This window comes from Molothrus ater, chromosome 1 (assembly GCF_012460135.2).
Source record: "Molothrus ater isolate BHLD 08-10-18 breed brown headed cowbird chromosome 1, BPBGC_Mater_1.1, whole genome shotgun sequence".
Taxonomy (NCBI): Eukaryota; Metazoa; Chordata; class Aves; order Passeriformes; family Icteridae; genus Molothrus; species Molothrus ater.
In genome coordinates, this window is record NC_050478.2 from 51820684 (window position 1) to 51846600 (window position 25917).

At 38.1% G+C, this 25917-nt stretch overlaps 1 protein-coding gene across 1 annotated transcript in view; it reads left to right on the forward strand.

Annotated features, from left to right (window-relative positions):
• TPK1 (thiamin pyrophosphokinase 1) overlaps positions 1–25917 on the forward strand; it is a 304393-nt gene that overhangs the window by 49680 nt on the left and 228796 nt on the right. Inside the window, 1 exon segment of the mRNA XM_036407049.2 lies at positions 8168–8242. Coding sequence (XP_036262942.1) covers positions 8168–8242 — 75 coding nt within the window.

Genomic DNA, 25917 nt, shown 5'->3' on the forward strand with positions numbered 1-25917 from the left:
TTTAAGCTCCAGTCTAATGGTCTGTGCCTAGAAGTTTTAAACACTGAAGTCAATTTTACCATAAGGCTATCAATATTTTTGTAGCAGGACTGTTTGTCTAATTCTTGTCTTATAAGGTCTTCCAACTGGTATCAAAAGGTGTCAAATGGGTTCTGTTTCAGATGATGGCTTGCCTGTGAATAACAAAGAAAAGCATTTAGTATTTTTTTATAATGTAGTTGCAGTGAAATTAATGCATTTTAAAAGTTCACCTTAAGTGTGAAAGTTGTGTCTGATTCTGCAGCCCTGGTGACTAGCCTTCCCGTTCTGCACAAAACTGTCTTTCTTCCTGCTATTGCACTTCCTATTCATCACTTCAGCATCACTTAGCTATTTTTTCCATGCCACAGGATAAAACATGTCTGAATAGTATTGTAGACCTCTACTTGTCTGTGCCTATATCAGAATCTCTCTTTGTTGGATAATTTGAGTCTAATATTGAAAACTGGAAGAGTGTAAGTGAACAGGCAATAATAGCTAAACCAACCACTGCTGCTTCCAGTTAATTCTGACCTTTGCTGTGCTTGGCTGGAAATGAAAGTCCAGATTGCATAAGGTGCAGAATGATGGGTATGGTCTGGCCACATCCCTCGAGACAAGCACAAGGTTGTGAGGCAAATCAAGCCAAAGGCCTTGCAGTGGCAAATGGTGCATCTGCCACTGTGTGCCTTGAAAAGCCTGTTTTATGGTTTGTGTACATTGCTGCCCCCACAAAGTGACTGGTTACTCCACTGTGTTTATTTTCAAATGAGAGTTGGTAATGGGACACAAGCATCACTTCCATGTACATAATAGTAAGTGTGGCTAGGATTTCTATTTAAATAGCAAGTTCTCATGATTCAGTTGAGTTCTGTGTTGCCCTAGAGAGTTGTTGAATGCTGCCATGAGTTTCTTTGTGATGCTGGACGAGTTATCTAAAGCTGAAGATTCACTACTGGGAATTGTGTGACCTTATTCTGCTTGACCAGACTCAGATGTTTGACACAAAGAGCAGAAGTCCCAAGTACTCAGAAATGCAGCTACAGACTATACGACTTAAGATGAAAAGAAGCATCCCATCACACACTGAAATCAGAAATGCAGCTCTCACATTCTCCAGAGAAGCACCAGCATTAATTGACAAATTTCATTGCAAGGCATGGCACCCTTCTAGGCACAGTGGTTGATGATGTGGGTAAATTATCCCATGTGTATGGCCATGTTTGTAACTTATTGTGAGAAATTAGTTCGTTTGAATTCATCCACATAAATTCTTGTAGAGTGTTCTCCAGAGGGTAACACATTGCAGCTTTTCAATAAGACTGTTTGCACAAATCCCTTCTTCTCCCTACTCTTACTGGAATTTGCCTGGAGAATTAAGAGCTGCAAAATATTTAAAAATCAATAGAATTTACATGAAAAAATGAACACTAAGATGCATTGACAGGGATAACAGTGCCTTTGCACAAAAATCAGTTGTGTATGCATATTTGATTTATTCATTCAAGAAGTTTGAGAACATGTTTGTAAGGTCTGTGATCCTTTTACATAATTTGTGCAGGTTTATTACTGGAGTTGTCACTGTTATGAGGAAAATTAAATGGCTTGTTTGGAGGCTTGGGATTCAGTGTGGAAAAAAGCAACTACACAATGTTTTATTAGCAGTGGCTATAATTAATACAGTAGTCTAAGCTTAAGTGTTTCTCTGAATTAAAGCTGACAACTACCTTTTCAGCAGGAGCACAGATGGAGGAAGTAGATTTTACTGACTTGAAGTTTTACCATTTTCTGAGTAGTAGTTCTGCAGGAGTTGTGAAAATTTTAAAATGTGAAATGTTTATATTTTAGAGTGTTGATTTGGTCAACATAATGATCCTAGGAAATTATCCTTTTTTATATTCCTTGGTATCGCAGCAGAGCACTGGCTTTCCCCATGAAAGGAAGTAGTGTTGGGGGAAGTCTTGGTTCAAGAAAGAGAACAGCAGTATGAGTGTTTTTTTTAGAAGGTGCACTATTTGTTCTGTTCAAAGTGAGGTTTTAACCTAAAAGATAACCTTAGAAATAGCATCTTAGGGTTTGATATTAAGTGCTTTTTCAGGAGTTTAAAATGCTATATTTATAAGTTTTGAGTTAAGTCCGCCTTACACCTTCCATACATGATAGATAAAGGTGTCAGATTGGCTCTTAAATATAAAAATCTTAAGTTTAGCGCCAAATTTTGATGAGTATAAAATTTAAAAAGTGTCATGTAAGTTAAACTGATCTTGCAGCATAAAATATAAATAAAAATTCAGAAGCTGAAAGCCATGTGGCTATTGGCATATTTACATTAGTATTTTACTGTGGATCAAGAATATAATTTTGAAGCAAGTCACGTGATCCTGCCTGTTTGCTGTGGTTTAATTCATGTTGCAGGGTGGTTTTGGAATATGTAAACTAATTTCCTTTGGATAAAAATGTGCTACAGGAGTGCACATAACCATCTCCTACTGCTAATGGGTCTACAAAACCAGACTAAACTTAACCTGAAGTAGCCTCCCTCTCTTCCTTTCTCCCAGAACATGTGTGATTTGAATATCATACCTTCAGCACCAACAGTTTTGCTTTACAGACTGATTTTATTCTGCTATGCCACTTGCTGAGGTACATCTACATACTACTCATAGTGAGCTACCAAAGATATTAACTGATAAAATCAGAATCTTGTCTTGTGAATCAGAAGCCAACTTTGAAGAAGTGCTATATCAACAAGTAAATTAAGAATTGTATGTGTGTAGCAGGTAGGAAACTATGGTTGGGTTTTTCAATGTCTAAAAAACAAAAAGCAAACAACCATGATGAAGAAAGCCTTTCAGGAAATGGGGAATACTCCTTAGTTTGACAGACCCGCTCCCCCTTAGTTTCTGCTCAATAATTAACTTCATTCCTGGTGGTGAGATTGTTCCATTTGAGTATGTTTGAGAAGTGGATGGTAGCTCTTGAAAAAAGCCCTGAATGAAATGGTCCATTTCAATAAGAATTGTATCAGTTTTGAATTTACATTTGGAGACAGGTGCTTACTTGGCAGCAAAATGGTGTAGATTTGGTGCTCATTCCCCCAAACTCCTTTGTCTTAGTTTGAAAACCCCAAGTCTGAAAACCCACAGTAACCTTGCTCTGGTGATCTGCAGCAATAGCTGGACTGATTGTCACTGTGGTTTTGTTATGTTTGCTGGTTTCATGAACTGCTTTCTCAAGGGTTTATTATGATAGGCTCACAGTATATCTGATTTATGTGGAATTGTTAGAATCACAATTTTGGTGTTAATTCTTGTGCAGCTGAAGGAACGTCAACTGCCCAAAGAGCTGCCTCAGCCCTGTTTCTCTATGGTCTTATCGGTCAGTTTTGGAACAGTGAAAAACAGCCTTGTCCCTTCCTACGTACTTGGCATTTAAGTAGGCAGTGACTGTTCATTTAAAATTAATCTGAGGGGCAGGAATTTTCTGAGTAAGTTATGGTACTGGAAACAATTTTTTTTTGGGGGGGGTTCATTTTTGTTTTTTTAATTTCGTTTTTTTGTTTCATTGGGGGTTTTTGTTTGGCTATTTTTTGTGGACTTTTTTGTTTGTTTTGGTGTGGGCTTTTTTGGGTTTTTTTTTGCTGTTATGGTATATTTATGTATATCATGGTGCATCTGTAGACTGATGTGAGAGCAGAAACATAAGCAGGAAGTTTTCAGTAAGATCATTCAGAGCTTTTTCTCTCAGAAGCTGTTATATATTTGGATGTTCACCTATATGCTCAGGAATGTGTATAACTGCAGTGTCTTTTCAATGGATCTTGGTTAGTATCTTGGGTATTTAGATATATTTCTATCAGTACACAAATTTTCTGGAAACTTATAACCACCTTCCAACTTTTAGCTCTGCTCCTATACTACCTGTCTCTTTCCTACTTCTTCCTCAGCACTGAACCTCCTTCTTTGTTGATGTTTGATAGATCACTGGAAAGGAAAGGAATGGCTTCTCTTCAGGCAAACAGTAAAATGCAAATACCAAAGAAACAAACCCAAAACATTAATTGTTTAGTGGAAGCCACTTTCTGTGGCTGAGACTTTGAATTTGAAGTCATACTTTTTCAGCACCTTGAGGCATGCCTGTATCTTAGCACAGCATGTCCCCCCATTGTGTATTACCACTTGCATCATGTCAGAAAGTCTGGGAATAGCAGTGATCTTTCCCAAAGGTCCTCTTGTTTGAAGCATTGAAAGTTTTTTCCCCACTTCAGAAAATTCAATACCAACATCCTTGCAGTATGCAGAAAAACTCTTTAGTGATATGATTCTAACACTGAAAGGAAGCAAAGTGGCATATATTAATTTAGTGGCTACCAGAGAAAAGGTTGTCTTTAAAAATGTGTCTTTTACCTATGCTTTGTGATGGACATACTGCCTTAAGACTGGCATGGGGCAAAGGGAATGAATTAAAAATGCATAATGATAAGTATAAAATAGCTAGGTAAATACAATATGACAGGGAGAAGCCAAGAAGGCTTAGAATAGCAAATCTGTGCTCTCAAATATATTGGAATTGTTCAGAGTGAGTTACCATGTGGTAAAAAGTCATTGCATAGGCTATCAGGGAGGTTCACAACACTTTTGATAAAAGCCCTTTTCAAAGCAAGAAAAGTTGCTTCTCATGCAAAGCATGAGAAGTTTCATCAAAGAAGTTCAGCTAAATAATTTTGGAAAGAAGAAAAAGAAAAAAAATTTCAGTAAGGATGTGGTGATGGTGCCAGTGTAGAAACTTGTAGGCATTGTTGATTGATTGATTGATGGACTGATTTGTAACTTAGGAAAGGTTTCCAACAGAAATAAAAGTGATCCAGTTTTATTCAAAGATTAGGATTTTTCCAAGTCTGCCAGAAGATTTTTTAGCTGTATTTTTTCATGTAACTGCCTGTTCACACAGTTGTGTCCATGTTCATTCTTTCTCAGTAAGTTATGCCTGTAAGACTGCAAGGTTTATAAGCATCAAATAGAAAAACAAGAGGGGGGGAGAATTTGGTTCCTTAAATGCAAGTAAAAATTTCCTGTAGTCATCCTCCTTTTCTGTAGGCCTGTACATCACAGGCCTTACTGTGTAGCTAATTCTTCTACAGGAGGACTTTGACCATGGGATGTGACTCCATTTGTTCTCTGTGTTGATGTAAATATCAAAAATAAGCTGCAGGTTTTGTAGGGAGAAGTTTATTCTTCTCTGCTTTTGCTGCAGGTGGTTGAATTTGCTCAGGCTGCAAGAGCTGCAAAAGTACACAATGAAAGAGAAAATTATACTAAAAATGGAAGAAACTATGTAAGAGAGGAACTTGTTCTGCCTTTAGCAAAAGGCTCACAAAAGTTTCTTCAGTGGAGATATCCATATCTGGGGATATTGCTAGTGATTTCTTGCTTACAGAAATCTCTTTCCCATTAGTCCAAACAGAGCACAATGTCACTAAGAGTTGGGTCAGGGTGCTAATTATCTTTGTGAAAAATAGATGGGTAGACAGTCCAGGAGATAGATATGTCCTAATTTGTTGAGGGCTTTTAAAGATAAATGGCCTTGAAGTAGATTTGTTTTCAAATGAATACCCAGTAGAGTGTTCAGAGCAGTGACACAGTGAGCTCTCATAAGTTTTTCTCAGAGTGATTAATGTTGCATATTCTGTCTGTAGAGTGGGTCTTTGCCATCAGATGTCCCAATATATTAATAGTTTTTAGGGCAATGGTTGTAAATTATTGCGGCCCAATTTTATTACTGTTTTACATCTACTGAGGACTGAGCCTTGTGTGCAGCTTTGTATTAACTCAGCAGGCACCATTAAAATATTGACATTTAGGCTCATTTTGTCAGCATTAATCATACCATTAATCATAGCATTTTATCATGCCTTAATTGTATGAAATGACTGGTTTGAAATGACTGGAGTGTTCACTTCTCTAAAAGCAGGTGAAACAATAATTTCCATTTCTCTACTTTTTCAGCCCATAACTGCACTTTAAAAAACCCAAACAACAAAGCACCCCAAAGACATACCCCCCCCCCCCCCCCCCCATCTCCTAACTGTGTGTGCTGTGGGCATCTACTTCTTGACTTCTTTGCAACAACTGAACATGTAAGACCCAGCATCTCTTATGGGCCTCACTGGAAGCTCTTAGAAGTGTCATCTCTGAAAATCAGCCTCTGAAATCTCAGTGTAGACACCTGCAGCCAGGTCTTGGCTTCAAAAATGTACCCTAATATATATAACAAGAGTACTTCTGATGGGCAAAAAAAAAAAGCTGCAATCATATGCTGAAATGCTTTAAGGGTTTAAAACAGGCACAGAAATGCCTTTTGTGATTCACCAGCAAGAATAGGCTTACAGCACCTGTGCCTGTTTTGTATTACTGTATCAGTAACAGAACCTGGGATATTTGCTGGCTCTTTTCAATGGAGAGCATCACTAGATGATTATGTTTAATACAAGGAGTTGGCAGCCTTTCTCACTTAACAATCATTAGGAGATCTGCTGCTGAGGTCCCATTTTGTGAGGCAGCTGGAAATTGGCACTTAGTTTGAATGTATTGTTTTCTACCTTTCTCTTAAAGTTCAAGGACAAGGCAAAACTGCGCGCAGAAAAAACTTTTCTCACTTGCCTTTGTTTACTTGGTCCCTCCACCTCTCTCTATGAAAATTTATTCTCCTATATATACATAAATTAAATGGAAGTGAGGTCAATGTCAGCAAAGATGGAAGCAGAAGGCTTGCAGGAAAGTATTTGAAAGCACCAGGCTATGATAATCATGTAGAATTTTCACTGGAGTAAAAATCATCTAGGTCTTCATTTCTATTTCTCTTGATAGTTATGAAGGAGGACAATACTGTTGCTTCTGTTTTAGGAAACTGAGGCCTCAAATGGGTCAGTGGGGAGGGAAACCCTAAATCACTCAAAGGGAAAGGTGCAGAAGAGGCAGAATAGTAGTATCTCAGTCTGATGACCTTCACTTTGTTCTCCAAATCATGCATTTAAATAATTATTTTAAAGACTGCCCTTTCCAATTCCATCCCTAAATGTTCTTTCAACTTCAGCAGTTTGACCAGCTGTATTTTCCTTGATAACATGGTATGGCTTAGGCCACAGGCTTCTACTGTAGCCTGTGCCTCCTGTTATACTGGATCTTCTCAAAAGACTTTCTAGTGATAAAGGACTTCATTTTTCAATAACAGTGGCTTCACATGACCAAATATTATTTATTAACTTGATTGCCTAAGGATATCAAGCTCCAGGGGAAACTTGTATTCCTATATGATTGGCAAGATAATTAGGAAGTGAAATAATGCAAATCCCACTGCAGGCAGCTGTCAAAGATTTACGTATTTACTCTTTGAATTCAAAGTGTGTCATATCATACATTCTTTCTTTCTTTTAAGGCTTTTCTAACTGTAGGTTTATTATCAACCTTCAGCATGCATGTTTTGCAGGGACAGGAGGCTTTATGAGCTCAATCAAGTTGGGCTGGTAAATCCACTGAGGTTTTTAGTCTGCAGTATCACCTAGATAACACAGGCTAAAGTACACTTTTGCTTTTACTAGCTTTTGATTTTAAGCTCCTGGGTCATGGCCTTTCATTCTTTATTTGTAGAATATCTACTGCAATTAAAGCTTATACATGATATGAAAACACAGGCACAGAAGCCACTGATGGCAGCCAGAGTTCTGCATCCTCCAGGAGGGTGGAATATTGGGTATAGGTTAGAGATCTTATATGGAGTCTCCTCCAGCCTTCCCCATTAACAGAGACCAGGGTAAGCTCATATCAGTAATTGCTGCATCCAGGCAGCAGTAGCAAGTGGGAGATTAAATGTGAGAGCTGTATAGATGTGGGGTCCTGTTGAGGATGGCCTTCAGTAAGTAAAAGTCACTTATAAATTAAGCATGTAACAAAACCCTACCAAGTAAAAAGTATTTTATGAAGTTCTGACAGTTTCTCAATCTGACAGTGGTAAAACTTGAGAAGCAAGGATATTAGTGGAGTTACTCTGATGTGGTTGGACTAAAATGCATCTGGCAAAAATAAAATTTAAAAAAAAAAGGACAAAAAAAAATCAATATTATTGCTAATGAGAGCCAACATTTATCTTACAGGGAACCTGAAGTTTTGCCTTCTGATTCTGAACCAGCCTTTCAACAAAGGTCATTTCCATTGTCTGTGGAGCAGAGGTAATAATAACTTACATACATCTTCATTTGGTTATTTTCTTAGCTGTTACCCAGCTTCATGTCTGTTGAATTGCAGTCTGGTGACTTCCGCTTTACTAGAGCAACCTTCTGGTGAGGGTGTGAACTGGCAGAGTATGTCCTTTGTTGCTGAATGCAGCAAATGAGCTGATCATGCAAATTCTGCATCCCTGCATTGCACATGTCAGAGGGAACTTTGTGCACTGATCTGTGTAAGACTGTAGCTTTTCAGAGGCTTCTTAGGAACAATCATTGTTTTGCTGACAAAGTGTAGCAGATCAATGGTGCATTTAAGAGTCTGGAAGTGAGCATTTCTTTTAAGGTCATCAGTGAAAAGTGTTAAATTTAATCAAAATAAAATGAACCATATAGATACTAAGTTGTGAAAGCAGTGGGGAATTTGTGTGCTTGTTAGAAATATGCAAATCAGATTTCACTACTCCTTTGTTAAATATGCACAGTGCTAATCATCATCTCTGGTATGATAGCTTCAGATTTGCTGACATTTTGTGGAGGTATGTAAATCTTTACAAGCTTGGAGCTATTAATTCCTCCATGCAGGAATGTAGTCCTTCAGAAGCTTTCTGAAAAGCCACAGGAGCTGTCTCTAACTTATTCCCAGGATGGGAACCTTGCAGAGAGATTCCTCTTAACTGACTGGAGCAGATAGAGCTATTTGGTTGCACCACAGGCAGAAGGGCTGGCATGGGGTAGCTTGTACAGTTAAAAGGAATTGAAATAAGGGATGAAGTGAGCAGGATATAGTACTTAATTCCAGTAAACCCAAATTAGGTACCCATATAGCCAGAGGAGTTGTACAAGATGATTCAAAGCATCTGAACAGGTGCTGTATCCCAAACAGACTCACTTTCATTCACTCACTTTCAGACTTACTTCTTGCTGATCATTTGCATAATTAGCAAGAAAGTAACAAGCACTCAGTGGAAGGGCTGTCCAGTTATTTTATAGATGTGATTCTACATATTTTTTTCATTTAAAAAGCTGCACTGAAACACCTGCTTTGTATTAGATAGAGAAGGAAACAAGGTGAAGCCTTTGATCTTATTTCTTTGTCCCACCTTTCCTGTTTTCAGGATTGGGGTTAAAAAAAGAGACAGTAAACCAGACACGCACAGCTTCTGAATGGCAGTATTTAGTGTCTTGTAGTACCTTGCATGTGTTGCTTTAGTGCTGTATTTTGTTGATTAGACTTTTTTTTCTGTCTCTCTGTCCTTTTGAATTTTAAATCTTCCTCATTTGATCAAATCATGGGGCATAGTATTCTTACTGTAACACTAATGAGCCTTTAAACTGTAGTGCTTCTGTAAAGGGTTGAAGTAAGAAGCTAAATAAAATCGAGTAGGCCAAAGACTGTCTAATTCAAAGCTACCTCAATGGGTTCCTGCTCTTTGAGCATAACTGTTTTGAAAGTGATCACTGGTGCTGTAAACAGTTTTCCAAAGAATTTGTGGGAAGAGCAGAAGTCCTAATTAAGCTATTAAGACTTTTGCTGGTAGATTACTTTAAGAAATAGGTGGATATTTTCTAAGTAAAATGACCGATGTAGGTGGTTAGGTGGTAAACATGAAATGTTTTTCTTCAAAGCATCTCAGCTGCAGCAAACCTTAGTGAATCCAGGACAAGGTTTTGGTAATGCCTGGCTTACAGTGCTAGTGGACTGTGTCAGCAGTTTTCTGGATGCTGCTTCTGGAGGAGTGTTAACACAGGGACTGTTAGAGGACTAGGAGAACCTGGGGGTTTGGTATGTGAACTGAAAGAAGTTCTGAAGGATTCATCCTTAGGAACAAAGCAGTATATGCTTGAGATATCATAAAGGGGAGATGAGGAGGAAATAATGGGGCTGTTAATCCACAGAATATTGCTAGCTACACAAACCTGGGGAGAAAGGGAGAGGAAAATGCAAAGGAAAAATAAGATAAAATATTGTCCCACTTCTCTGAGTTACAGGAATTTTGGCTTGTTATACTCAGTACAGAATGCTGAAATGTGTTATTTTCAAGTAGTTTGGGTCCTATTGTCCTGGTTTAGGGCAAATTTGGGAGGAAAGCAAATGATACAAGCATCATAAAGTTACTCTATGACACCTATCAAAATAAGTTATTTTGTTAGTCCTGTCAGTTTACTGTCAAGTAAAAAGTGGTGTGATGTGAGATGTCCTAAGTTTAAAAAAAATCACATCAATAAGTGGCTATTCTAGGCTAAAATTATCCCAAGTGTAACTCCTCTTGACCTTGAGAAAAAGTGGTTACAGCTAATTAACCTTTGTCTTATTACACACATTTATGAAATCTATTTTTACTGACATACTTTCTAAAGAACTATTTCAGTCAGTACAAGTTTGCATGAACTTCCTTCTTTGTGCTTTGTGAAGGACGCTGAAATCAGATTTCATCACTTCCAAGAGACCTCTTTTACTATTCTTGCCATACAAGCTGGATAAGTGACAACAGTGAAGAGTACACGCTAAGGACTATATGATTTTAGTCTATTATATATCTTTACTGTAATGAATCAGTCTAGATTATGTACACGTGTTTGGTACAGTCATGCAGTATTAGTGCTGTCCTAAAAGCAGGATGGATGAAATGCTGGAAAAAGGACAGTTTGCCAAAGCAGGATGAAGACTAATATGGCAGACAACACTGGTTGTTCCCTGAAGGATTTATTGGGCTGCATATAGTGAGAAGGGGAAAAACCAAATGGCAAGAGGAATTAAAGAGAATAGGTCGGTGAAGGGGAATAGGAGGTAATGTGGAAAATATGTCAAAGAGTCCGGACCCTGCTTTTCTCAAAGCTGTACACTTTTCTGTCTGTGAGTTTTCTGTATGGAAGACTAGATCCAGTAGGTCTTACCTTAACAACACTGTCATGCATCTTAAATCCCTGCTTATGCAAAGTTTCTAGCTCCTGGTTTGAATCCTATTTAATAAAAAAAATATGGTTGTGAAAAAATCCAGTTTGAATTAGTCTCTGGGGCTACTTCTCAGGTGATTTCAAATGTAAATATATCTTTCACAGAATTGACTGTGAGTTGAAAGTCTGAAGCTGTCTTTATGTTAGGTTTGAAAAGTACAAAAGCCTGGGTTTTAGTGGCTGAAAACAGAATGGGCTTTCTGGGGAGTAAATGAGAGTTCCTGAGACCTTGATTCTTCTTTTAAAAACTCTTTAATCAGAAATGCAATGACTTACTTATGCCAAGAATTACAGCTGTGTCTAGTGTTGAGTGCTCTGACTTTTTGATGTCTCCCTAGGGAAGAGGCAGAATTATTGAAGTGCTGAGAAATCACCTCAGTGAAATTTATCTTTAAGTTCCGGATCTGAAAATTGTTTCTTGTTTCTGAAAACATTACCCCTACAAGCTACTCAAAGGATCCAAAATCTCCTTATGTCTCTGCTTTATGATAGGATGTTAAATGGCTGTACATTGCAGAGTGCTCTCCACTTTTAAATGTCGACAATGACAGCTCTAAAGAACAAGGAGTTATGCTCTGGAAAATAAGATTATTTAAAAAGTCAGAGTGAAATGACAACATTCTATAGCAACCTGATGATGTTGGGCTTTACAGTAGGAAAATGTCTCCATATGTATTTTTTAGTTCTCACAATGGTTGTCATACATTGGCCACTGTGCCTTCCTCAAAAGGATTGTGATTTCTTTCCACAAATAAATACTTTCCATGAAAGCTTTTCATCAAACAAAACATGTTGAGCAACTTCAAATATCAGCCATTCTTACTACCAAATGTCTTTGGCTAATGTGTTAGAATAAGCTACCATCATCCCTTTGGAGCAGGCTGACTGAATCCTGACTTGTGGGAGGTGTGTTTAATGTTGGACAAGTCAATAGAAAGGAGACATCTATGAAACCAGGCTGCAAAAATATCCTTCAGGTGCACATCCCTAAACAGTCTCTTCCATAGACAATTCTTTCCAGTGAAGGCATTTGGGGTCTATCTGCATCATCTTGTGCTGCTCTACAACAGCATGACCAGCCACTTCATATGCATAGTATATGGGCATTTTATGACACCTTGTAGATCATGAAGAGGGAGGAGCTCCAGAAAGAGGAATGTTGCTCACCCTGGAGACTCCAGCTCTGTATAGTGAGATAATAGAAAGCATTCTTCTATGGCAGCAGTGTAGTAAGTCAAATCCAAAATCTGTTAAAGTGTCTTCAAATGGTATTTTCTTTGACTATTTATATTGTGATGGCTTATCCATAAACTGAGTTTTCTCTATCAATACCCATATTGCAACTGCTCAATCAAAGCAGCTGTTGCATTCCAAATCTTCTTTTGAAGGTCAGGCAACTTTCCTGTCAAGGCCAACCTACTCTTTGGTGAAAATGCCAATAATGAATTGTTGGTCAGCACCTAGAGGTGACTGCATTACCAAATATCTCTCCTAACTAAACCATCAGATCAGAAAAGGTGCTGATTTGTATGCATGATTTCCAAGTCATCTGTCTTTGAATGCCACATGCTGCCATACATTTTATGTTCCATATGCTTTTGTCTGCAGTGATTGATATTTTGAATGTCTTCAGTTGAGGTTTAAGAGGGAAATAAGATATAAGTAGCAATACAAAGTTCAGGTATCAGTTCAGATGTACAGAGGGGAAGGTAACAGATCATTTGGAACAGTTTTAATGTCTGAAGAAAAGATACTGTAGTTTAATAAGAGGAGGGGAAATAACCTGACATTCCCTGGTACTGTTTTTTTTCTTCTCTATGACTAACACCTTTTCCTTTAGTCTTTAGGGATTGAACTCACCTACACTTCCACAATGTGCAGCCATTCACTTGCCCTTTTACCTGTCATCCAATGAGCTTGCCTTGTTGGCATATGGTGAGCTTTTTTCTCACCTTTTATTTTCATTTCTGGCTGAACTTGCTTGTAATATATCTCAAATTTGTACTGGACCCAGAATTGGCAGTCGGCATAAAACTTGAGGGAATTCAGAGCAGCTACTATTAATAAATAGGAAAATGTTCATAAAAATGGTGATTGGGATGTCGCATGGGCTTGTATGCTTTATTGCACTTTCTAGCAGGCATCCAGACTAGCAGTAACTCTTACTGCTGGCCTCAGCTAAACTACTCTGATCTACTGAGAACAGAGGGACTCTGTTCTATTAGACTTCTAAAACGTCAGTATGAAGTTCATTTTTCCACATTTGATTCAAAACAGGAATATAATTTCTAGTTTGTATTTAATAACTTAAATTTGATGTTCTGTGACACTTAATTTAGATTTAAACAACATTTTGTTATGATGATGTGCCTGTTGTTGGATTGCATATGAGTTAGGTCCTTCAGTTTCAGGGGTCCTTCAACTACAGGAGTCTGAGAGAAGTTATTTGAAGTGTTCTTAAGGGTAGGGAATCTATGATATATTGTAGGAACAAGAAAATCTGGCACTCTCTAGGGCTGGCTAGTACCATGCTTTAAGCTTGGATATGAACCACAGAATCATTTGGAACAGACCTCTAAGATCATTGAGTCCAACCTTTGATTGATCACCACCTGGCACATGGCACTATGTGCCGCAACCAGTTGTTTCTTGAACATCTTCAGGAACTGTGACCTTACTACTTCCCTAGGCAGCCCATTCCAGTATTTAACAACCCTTTTAGTGAAGAAATTCCTTCTGATGTCCAGCCTGAACCTTCCCTGGAGCTGTCTGAGGTTACATCTCTTATCTGGTGACTTGTTACCTGGGGAAAGAGGCTGACCTTCATCTGGCTCCAACCTGCTTTCAGGCAGCTGTGAAGAGTGATGAGGTCTCCCCTGAGCCTCCTTTCCTCCAGGCTCAACGACCCCAGATCCCTCAACTGCTCCTCACAGGGCTTGTGTTCCAGACCCTTCACCTGCCTTGTAGCCCTTCTCTGGACATGCTCCAGCACCTCAGTGTCTTTTGATTTTTTTTAAAGAGACAAGCAAAACTGGACACAGGACTCAAGGTGTGAAGTAGGATCTGGATCTTAGGACATGCAGTAGTTTGTACTAGAAGGGATTTTGGGAAGAGAGCTTTTGTAGACTGTGCTTTGCCTATGACTCTGTATAAGCTTGATATCTACCAGATTTTCAGTGCTGAACTGGAAGCTTAGATTTATCTTTAGAAAACCAAGCTTAAAACTCCAGAAATATGATAAAATTGCTCTATTTGTGACATATGTATTTTTAGTGCCTTTCTGGTTCAGAATTTGGGTTCTTGAGATACGTAGCCTAGGTGTGTGGACAATTTAAAAGGTAAGTCTCGGTATTTTTGTGAATTTTTAGCAAAGCTAAAGGCAAAGGTGAGGACAGAGCTGATCTTCTAGGCCTTTTGCATGGTTCACGTCACCTCACCATAGTAGAAACTGTGACAGAATGAGGTCTCTAGATCAATTTTGAGACACAGTCAACTGAATGTGCTTTGTTGTTGATTTTAGTTCTCTGTGAATCCAGCAGCAGGAAATTCTGATCTAAAATAATTTTGTTTGTTTTATGGATTTGAGATTTTGTTTGAAAAAATTAAAAAAAAACCGAGTAATTAAGATTCCCCTCTGTGATGCTTTGAAAAACTAAACCCTGCTGAGCTGAAGTTCAGAGTAACAGAACAATAGAGAATTACTTTGAAGTACTAGTGAGAAGCATAACAGATGATTACAGCAAAAGGAAAAAATGGGAGGTTATTACAGTGCCTTTTCTATGAAGCTAGGATGCAAATCCCATTAGGGGAGTTCTATTGTTACAAGATCTGCTGTATGGAAGCCTTTGATAGCATCGTGCTATATATCTGGTTACCATGATGTTTCCCAGAGGACTGTTGAAAGAAGGAACTTTGGAAAATACTGTCAGGAGAGTGCTTTGGAGCACCCCAAGCAGAAAGAGAAGCATAAGACAATAGGAAAAAAAGATTATTCATGGCTCATTTTGTTAGTGATTCAAGAAGAGCAATTGTCCTGGGAATGAACTCGAGGAGCAGAGGTGAATGCATGAGGTTAGCATAAATAGGGCCTGTGTCAGAAAAGAGCAGGTTTTTAATCCCATGAAAGGAACTCTTGGATTTTCGCTGCCTCAAGCTACACAGTGAAAAGTATATAAAAACATTGTTTCTTTGGGAGTTACTACAGGGCAAAAGTATTATTTTCACAGCTAGAGCTTAGCATGAATCCATTACTAGGGTGAAGTGTTAAGGTCTTGTAAAATATGGATGTTATCTAGGGTTGTCTGTCAGGGTCTTCTCACTGGCTCTGATGGCCTTTGGATCAAACTATTGTGTTATAGTCTTACTTTTTCTCTTACTCCTGGGTTGCCTTAGGGCAGACAAACCTTTTTTTAATGATAAGGAAATTTAAAAAAAAAAAAAAAGAAAAAAAAGTCCCAAGAAGCCTACCGTGGTACAAGTGGCTCACCTTGATCCAGTGGTGATTTCTAAGGGTGACTGCTTTTTAAAAGTGGATTTTTTCTTTTTAATTTGCCTGAGTCTTGCTGTATTTCCAGATTTTGAATTTTAAAAGTTTTTATTACTTTATTACCATGACTGCAATTATGACTAACTCAGCCAGTGAACAGTTTAACTCTTCTGTAATATATTGAGACTATGCTAGTATTTATTAGCTACTTGACTGATGGAGTGTGCATCCTTCACTGTGTTCAGTGCCTGAAGGGACAGCAGTAGTTTGGGAATATGGATGTTGGATTGCTGGTTTTCCCATCTGAATGGTATACGTGCTGTCTTGCTCACCCATATTATCAAGTATTAAAATTGAACTGTAAAGTCATATAGTCATAAAACAGATATCTTTTCTGCTCTACTCATTGTCTCTTCTCTTTTGTAAAGTAGGCTGTTTTGTTAAATTTCAGCATTATATAAATGTGTTACTAAAATAGTCTGTGCATTTACATCTAGAAAACAGCATGGTAGGATTATTTTATTTAATGTGTAATTGGTTAGATGTTAGCCAAAAATGTAGCACATAGAAACGGAACAAGTATTGTGGCCATTAACATAATTTTTTCTTGCAAGTTAACAATTCTTCATCTGATACTCTGGAAAGACAATGGCGATGTATATCAGCCTGTCTTTGGTTTCATCTACAGTGAATCACATTGGAACAGAAACAAAACATTGTCATAGGTTTTTCATTGGGGAAAATTCCACTGACCTCAGAAATAATGGGGACAAACTATAATTTTTAGGGTTTTATTATCATCTTCCATTGTTGGAAGCTATATGACTAGCACAGCCTGATGTATAAGTTCTTGACATTAATATTCCCTCAGTTACTTTGAATTAATTTGGTTCAGACCCCCATAAAATTCTTTTTTTAAAGAGGGCTTCCCTCTATTTTCATTGAAATAAAGCTTAATGTTAACTTGGATGTCCTGGATAAGGTGTAACCACAAGAATCAATGTTGGTTCAATGTCAGCATCATTAGCACAGAAATAATTTGGTACTTTGGAGTATGAGTATCATTCTGTTGGATTTTCTTTTGAAAAACCCCAGATCCTTCAAACCTTTGCTGCTTGTGTTCAGAGCCCAAGGTCTGGCTCATTGGGAGTTCTGTTTCTGGCAGTGGAGGTCATTAAGCAGGTAGCTAAGTTTTTTCCTTGTCTGAACATGCACTTGTCTTTCAAGCTTCTTGATGTTACCTACAACAAACCCTTAGCTTTAGGCCCTGGCTAAAGATGCCCATAGTTGTCCATAGTATCACCTTGGTGTTTTGTGAGGTGTAATAAGATATGACTAATTGATTATCAGGTTAAACTGGATAGTTACAGAACAGCACATTTGAAGTGTGTTTCTTTTGAGGGGGAAAAGAGAAAGAGGAGCTTATTTGACACTGCAAGTCTTTGAAGAGGCCCCAAATATTTTGAAGTGCAAGAATTGGAAAGGCTCAGAATGCCTTTAGACTGACCTATTTGGCAACATAAGTGTCCTAAGAAAGAACACGAACTTGTAAGATGCTGTCACAATGACTTACAATTAACTTGGGGATATGCTAATTCTGTACATTGCTAATAAACTTCAGATTTTTACAAAGAATTATGAGTAAGTTATTTAGCCTGTGAAAATACATGCTTAAACAAAACAACAAGCTCATGTTTTAGTACAGGATTAAGGTGGGTCCATTGGATTTTGAAGTCCTTTGAGGTAAAAGGCAAAAGTGGTGTAAGTGCAGTGTGGGCCCAAATCATACCAGAATTAAAATACTTTGATTATCTCCTGGTTTTGGATGCCTAAATTGCCAGCTTAAGTGGACTCTGGTTTCCTCACCTTCCCTTTTTACCCATCCAGGACTGGGAGGGAAGCTGAGCACTGAGCAGCTGAGACAGGCACATCTTAACAGCTTGGCCTATGTTTCATCTTGATTTAAAACCACTGAAAGCACTGAATGTTTGAACAGTCCACTTACTGTCTTGACAGCTAATCCAAGATAAAGGGAATGAGAATTATACCTTCTATTCCTAGGAGGATAAGTATTAAGTCCTTTATTCCTTACAGAGAGCACAGCTATGAATGAACCTTTACAAAGCAGCAGTGCAGTAGAGTTTCTCATTCTTTAAAAACTTCCAAACCTCAACAATTTTAGCAGTCAGAAGAATTTTATAGATAAGCCTGTATCACAAAAGTAGTGTAGAAATTATTTCTTTCTAATTTTTACAGTTATTTTCTTCCTATCCCAGTTTTAAGTAAATGTGAAAAAACATTTTCTCTGTGGTGGATGCTGCATTTGAAGGCCTCTCTGTGGTCATTCAGACTTAAATCTTTTCATTGCTAAAAAGATGTGTGGTAATTACAGATCTGGAACATGATTGCTGATGAGGTTTCAAGAGAAAGCGATTAATATCAGGAAAATGTGCTCAAGAAGTCACAACATTTGGTCATTGTCAAATGAATTGCCCTTAGCATGACATAGATCATGTGTCAACTCTGTTTAACTGAGCTGTGTAATCATTTTATATGCAAGGCTGTCTTAAGGTATCAAAAGGTGTATTTAAATTGCAGGAAAGGCTTTAGCCCATCAGAAGAAGCTTCTCTTGGCAGTAGTAGTATTACAAAGAACTTTGAGCAGGTTGAACCCTCTGAATATGTCACAGAACTGTCTGGTTTGGTTCACTTCCATGTTTATTCAGAGATTCAGTGACTGTGCTTTTTGGTATGTCTTCCAAAATTGAATAACTGTTATAGAAGTTATGGTGGGAACAGAAAGTGAGAAAAGACATGGACAGAAGGAGAAGGTTGATCAACATGTCCAAGTACATAGAGAATTACTATGTAATCCATCATTTTTGGGGAAAATAAAAGGTCAGAACAAGTGGGATTGTAGCCAATTTTAATTCCTGATAATATTAACATATTAAGGAAGTAGACTGGTTCTTCAAATCTGGCTATACATTGTTCTTGGTGGTATTATATTAATAACTGTGATCTTATCAACTGTTTGGCAAAAGTCAGAGTTTCCCTTTTTTATAGATTTATTTTTGTGAACCTGTCTTTCCATTAGCTTCCTGAAGGCGCTAAGGAAACATAAGAGGGTGCATGAGGCATAGTAAATGTCCACTTAATCTCACACTGACAAGGTTTAAAGTTGCTTAAGTAGTAGTGCACTGGGTCCTCCAGTAATATCTCTCTGAACTTAGGATATTTAGCTGCAGTTTTAGTTTCCTAGTATTTTCCTCAGTCAATGGACAGAGATCTGAGTTGTCTTCTGGATCACCATAGAAATTTAGATATATCTGCTAGGTACCTATAATTGAGGGGGTGTGGAGGCCTGAATAGGAGCCCAGATGTCAGGTTATTTCTCTTTTTTCCTTTGTCAATGTAGTGCAAAAAAAGGAGGCAAGTAAATTCTGTGGGAGTCTATAGTTAGTCTGCTCTATTTAATCTCAGTGTTGTCTTCTACTCTCAAGTCTTTCCCATTAGCCATGTCAAACTTTCTTTCTCAATTTAGCAACAGGAGAGGGACAATAAGGGTAAGGCCTTGGAGACTGCAAAGCTATCATCTAATTCTGAACATGCTGTGGTTGTGGTTTTCCTTGACCACCTCTTTTTCTGTAGGCCTATGCACCTTTGTCAGAGAGCAACATTCTCATCAGGACTTTGTAAAACCCAGATACATATTAACAAGGCATCCAGAGCTGACCTTTTGTCTGGAAGGGAGATTGCTATTGCTCTTAGCAGTGATTTGTGAAGTCTGCTTTCCTTGGTGAATTTAGGATCTGTTTAGTGTTTAAGATTACTTCTAAATCACGCATTTAATTTTTATTGCTTTTTCTTTAGCTCTATAGATTTGAGTGAGTCTTAATGCATCACTCATATTTCATTAGTGACTATTATGCTTCACATCCTTTATATTCACCTTCTAGAAATGCTTTGGCAGCAGAGCTGACTATGCCAAAATGCATAAGAAAGGGTAGAAATAATAAATGCACTATCAATTTGGCTGACACAGTTCAACATTTTAAGTTTTGTTTGTGACCTGCTGTTCATCTATGGCAATTTGAATATACATATGCAGTGTCCTTTTTAAAAACGTGTGGGACAATAGGGAGGCTCTAGTGTTATTAGCATAATAAATCTTTACTAAAACAGTAAAGATCTTTTATATTGCAAGGGCATGCTGCTGCTGTTCTCTTTTAGATATTAAATTTAGAGGTGTGAAAAATTTGTTGAAGTCTGCTGCAAGTCTTAGCAGGGTTGTGGGGGGAGATTTTTTTTGTGGGGCTTTGGGGTTTTTTGTTTGGCTTTTTTTTTTTTTGTGTAAGGCCTTTTTTCTTTTGTGAGTGTGCTTTCTTATCCTGCTGGGACTGCTTATAATAGCATGAATAACTGCACACAGAATCTTTGTCCTTGCTGGTGCAGGAGCATTCAACTGTCTAGGCCACTCCTTTATGAAGGTAGTACAGGATGCTGTAGTTGATAATCCATATTACTAGCCATTAATGGTTGGGAAAAAGGATCTTGGAGACACTTCAGGGCAAAAAATTGACGTTTTTTATGTTGTATTTGTAGTAAAGAAGTATTCAGCTCCTTCCCAAGTCCAGAAGAATGGCGCAATCATTGCTCCAAACTGAATGCACTGCTAAAAGGAAATTATAGAAGATTTTGTTCCAAATGGTTTAGGCTGTTCAAAGCCTATTAATCTTCTTACTTCTAGTATTGTTTGTAATACTTTTCCTAGCATTTATTATAAAAGAAGAATATCACTGTTTCCCATTAATTAGTATAGTGGTCTGAAGGGGGCCTAATGGTGTGTTTTCCTTCACTCATAGACACAGTTGTTGAACCTGGAAATTAGGAACTTGTGTGAGTGTTGGTTTTTCTTACTGAAAGGGCAAAGCCACTATAGACATTCAGATGTAAGGTAAGAGTAATTTTTAGACCCTGGTAGATACTGGATATCAGTGGATTTTATAATTTCATGCTGAAGTCTTAGGATCAGAGAATGGTAATAAATAATGCTCTCATTAGAGTCAAAACCCCTCTGATACAGACTGAAGAATTATGAGCTTTGGTTTAGGAAATGCCTCCATGTGAAAAGATCAAAAGTCATTTGATTCTGCCTCCTTGGAAGTTCAGTGATTTATTTTTCTACCATAAGTTAGGAGCTATTGGCCTTGCCCCAAGGAATCTAGAAAAAGTGGGATGCGGAAGTGGGACACAGATTTGCATGAGGGCACTGAGTCCTGACTTCTCTGTGGAAGAACTCCTCTCTCTGAACATGGAGCAGTGATTGTTTAGCTGCATGATTCTTTAGGTCACTTCAGAGATTTTTCTGTCTAGAGGTGTTCTGGTTCTCATGTGATACCTCATTTTCTGTTTGGGATTCATTACCAGAATCCGAATTGTGTTTCAAATCATACTGCAAGTACTTAACCTGCATGTAGTATGTCTGAAATGCCAAATGTTTCCAAACACTGAGAGAAGCAGTGGAAAGGAGCATCTGGCACTACATTCAAGTTTGAAACATACATGTTCTGAGTAGCCAATACTGTGATGACATGTTACTGGGGTATCTTCCTGTTCACTCAGCATTTGAGATATAGTGCTAAAATAAACCAATTGCCACAGTGTCTACTAGGGACTGAAAACCAACCATTCGTTTACTTGTATTAAAGCAACATTTGTTCAGGATGTTGTTTCTGTCTATTGGTAATGCTGTAGCACAGGCTTATTTTGTTTAGAAAAGGCATTCTGAATCCATGCTAGAAGCAGCTGAGGGAGAAGCTGAATGTGAAGTTTGACCCACTGTATTTTCATGGCAAATATATGACATTTAAGCATTCCAGGAGAAATGCTGAAGTATAACTAAACATAAGGAATACTTTTTCAAAGTAGGCTGGAGAAGTTACGCCATTTAAAATTGACAAGTTCAATTGCCTTCAATTCTTTGGAAAATCCTACTCGAATCATGTAAAAAATACATGTTTATCTAATTGAGGTCCCCAGACTTCCTTTTCTTGATTTACAAGTGAAAGCTGAGAAAAGATCCTGTCATGCTAAGATGTGAGTATCCATATATAATGAGTCTTCTTTTTGTGCATGGTAGTTGTTGAGATCTGTTCAAGTAGTGATGATTATCAAAGCTTATGGTTTCAAGACTTATGTAGAGTGTTTGAGTGTGATAAGGAAAGAGGTCAAAAGCCTTCATCAGTTGTGAAGGTTGTGTATAGCTATGTGGTAGTCTTTTTTGTATGAGTTATTTCTGTTCAGAAGATAGAGGTGGATAAATCTTCTTTGAGCCTGTTGGCAAAAAAAAGACTGCAAGTCTGGTAACCAGCTTTTCTATGACTTCATTAAATCTTGGCTTTGTGCCTATCTCCTTAAAATATGGTGGGCTGTGGATGATGAGCTGGCATTACATTCTGGATGTCAGCTTGTGTAGGAGCATGAATCACTAATTTGCATGATGGTAGAATCTCAGGTTTCCAGAAAAATTCTCATCCAGACAAACCCCAAACAGCAACACCTTCCCAAGTAACACTTCCCTTGGATAAGAATTCTTTGGAGAAATGAAATAAAATGAATCCTGAATGTTAGGAGTAATGTCTCAATTTCAGCTTTTTTTATCTACCAACTTTCTGTTGGAGTTTAATAGATTAAAGTTCCAAAGGAGTGTGAATCCCAGTTCATTGCCCGCTGATATTATTTAGACCGTAAGACTTGTGAAATGGATTTTATTGACACGTTTGAAAGTTAACCCTCTCCTATGCTCCTGTGCCATAGATATCCTCTGAATGTACAGGCTTCAACCTTGTCAAAATCTCTAATGTAAAAACTTTAGAAATGTAAACAAATACTGATGGCTTGGGCTGAAAATAAATTACATTTGTGTCACTCAGAATTTTAATTCTTTTCAGTAGGTTCATGAGGAAGTAATTAATCAACTAATGTTTGATACCAAGGTATTTATTCAGATATTTTACAGCATTTGCTTTTATTTGCAGCCTCAGGCGCTTGAGACAGAAGTCCTGTTCCTACTCATGTCAAAAGTAGTTGATTCCTTGACTTCAGTCACAGTTTCAGAAAGAAGCGAATATCTCAGCTGCCTTCACTGCCCTTGCTAATAGATCTCATCACTCTCCAGTGCAGTAAAGTCTTTGTGTGAGTTATCCTTCCTTAGGAGAAGAAGGGAGACGTTTCCAATAGGATGAGCTGTCTATACAGCATTAATAAGACACTTTATTTCTTCCCTCCCTCACCCTACCTTCAAAGATGCTATAATGGAAAACAGATATGGTCAACTGCTTCAGCTGTTTCCCATTGTTTATCTGAAAGTTACATTTTTGTAAGTAGCTCATAAAAGAGTAATAAATTCTGATTTGCTAAAAGCCATCTGGTTAATGGATTGCTTCAGAACTATTTATAATAGGATCTATCTATGTAATTAACAGTTAAAGGCACAAGCAGTTTGTTTTATAAGATGCATATGGCCATTGTTTATTAATCCTTTGCAAGCAATGTGTGGCTGCATTTTAAATTCCAGGACAGATTTTGTTTAAAACAAGTGTAATATTGAGTTAATTTTAAATACCATTTATAGCTGTATCGTGTCTCCAGAAATTGTCTCCCTTCACCAGTGTGTGCTGTTCTGGAAGGCTTACACCTTGGATTTAAATCTAGTGGCTGAAACCAGCAGAAATTGATGAAGGCAGATGCAGCAATAGGGCCTGAATTTGGTCAACCAGGTGGTTTGTAGAATGCATGGGTGTAGGCCTCATCTTCCATTCAGTTGGAAGGACAGCCACACTATGAGAGCTCAAGACAGAGATACAAGAGGCAGTGGTTTGTTCTGATGTCTCTATTGATGTGCAGGGCTAAGTTGCAGGTAGATTTGGCAGCCTTTCACCAAGTTCAGCCTCACCTCTCCTGCTTGTTTTGGCATACTGTTGCAGCTCCTCAGGGACTCACATGGCACAGCCAGCCACACATGTCAGAAACTCTTAGGAACTACCACAGAGTTGCTCTGATTGATAGGTTGTGTGTTACAGTGTCCCTCTGTCATGATTCAACCACTTTCATACCTTTAGGTCCTTCTCATTTTAAGGTCCTAAAGGTATCAAGTGGTTTTTATGTCCTTCTTGGTGATATTCAAACCTTTATTTGAGAGGTGGGATACCACACACTGCTTCCCTGGGCTGTGCATCCTCTTCGTGGTGCTCAAAAGTCTCTTTCAACTTAAAATTATTTTCCTAAGTGTTTCTTTAAAAGTCCTCCAAAGATCCAGCAAAATAAAAATGCTTAGCTGATCTTGTGTGAAAAGAAAAAGACTGCAGACACACAGCAATTTCAGAGAAGCTGGCAGGAATTTTTAATGTGACTGAAAGTGTCTGAGTGACAAATTAGTAATAAAAATGTCACTAATTAGACCGTAGTAAAATCTTGATAATCAAAACTACTTGGGTGAGACTAAATATATTCAGATGACGGATAGGCCAGATAATGGGAATCAGCTGAACAGAGAGACAAGCTGGCAGCTTGTTACAAAGGGAGGCTTAGAGACATGGTGGGTGTTTTGAATAAACAAGCACCTAACGTAATTACAGAACATAGTCCAAAAGTAACAATGAAAGGATAGCTGGATGAAGAATTTTAAATAGTAGGGAAACATCATGTCCCTTGAATGAAGGAGGACAGAGGCAGTGCTAGAATTTTGTGGTTTTACTGAGACAAGTAAGCCTGGCTTAAACCAGACTGAAATCTGCTCTGTTCTATCAAAATGGCTCCTGTGTGCTCAAATTGGCCTTTTGGGTTTCCTATTCTGTAACCAGCACACATTCATGACATGGACATCAATAGGATTAGAGTCTGCAGCAGGATAAATTACCTCTTTAAGCAGGTGTGGGTTAGCTGGTTTCCTCAGGTAACGGGAGCTCTGTAGTAGGAACTGGTGACATACTCCTGGGGAAAGGGAGGGGACACAGGGAGGTTTACTTTGTTTACTTTATCCTTGAGCAGCTGGGTTAAGAAATGCATTTTAGTAGAAAACGTGCATGTCCACAGAATAAAGGAAGAATCCAATGTCAGTATCAGCTACTGTGTGAGAAAGAAAAAACCTTCAGCCTTAGAGAAATGTCTTTTAAGTAGGAGTTTTTGATTCATTGGTTGGTAAGTTGAACTGACTTACAGGGACGCTGTGATCCTTAAACTCATTTGTTCTGTTGGTTCTTATGCTGCCTTTTTGTCGTTCTTACCATCCCTTCTCAGGTGAGATTGTGGGAGAAGTAGTACATTAAGTACCTAGTTTAGTGTTTTCATGTGAAGCAAATTTATGGTGCAGGGTGAAAGGGCCTTTGGTATGGAAAAGAAAACAACCTTGGGAAACAGTGCTATAGAACTTGTAGGATAAAATGGCTCTGCTATGAATGTCAGCTTTTTGACTGAAGCTAGTAGCTTCTCAATCACATGTCACCCATTAAAATGGGTGCAAGTTTTAGTTTCAGCTTCAAGGTAATGCTTACACCTTAAAGAAAATAAATTGCATGAAAACAACCTTATTCTGGTTTTTGGTTGGTTTTTTTTTTTTTTTTTAATAGCTGATCCAGCTGTGCCACACCATAGCAAGACTAAACACAAATGTGATTCCTTTTGTCTTTTCCAATTTGCTGCTGTAATCACTGTGATCCTGTACTGGTATTACCAAACTATCCCTTCTATGTTGCAGTGGGATCATTTGTGATGATGGTAATCACAAAGGACATTACTGCCACAGAAGCACTGTAAAATACCTATATTAAATAGGTATCTAAAATAAAAATTCTTTAAAATACCATTTTAAAACACCATTTGATTTGAAGCATCTGCATTATCTGTCCAGGGGTTTTTTGTGGTGAAGGGGGAGGCAGAAACATCTCCAGAAAGGTGGCTCAGAGTGCTGACACTAACATACTGACCCAACTCACCCTGTTGGGTGGTCTTTCTGATTGCTGTGCAGAGATTTTTAGGATCAGTTAGGCAGGATGAATCAGGGTCAGCATGTCTATTTGAACCTTTATTCCCCCTGATACTTGTAAGACCAGGTGTTTTTTTTCCTGCTTGTCTTCCATCTGACACATAGACATTTGCCAAGAGCATCCGTTTTTACATCCCCTCCATGCCCTCAGCTTGGCTTCTGACAATGCAGCTCTTCCTCACACAGGGCCAC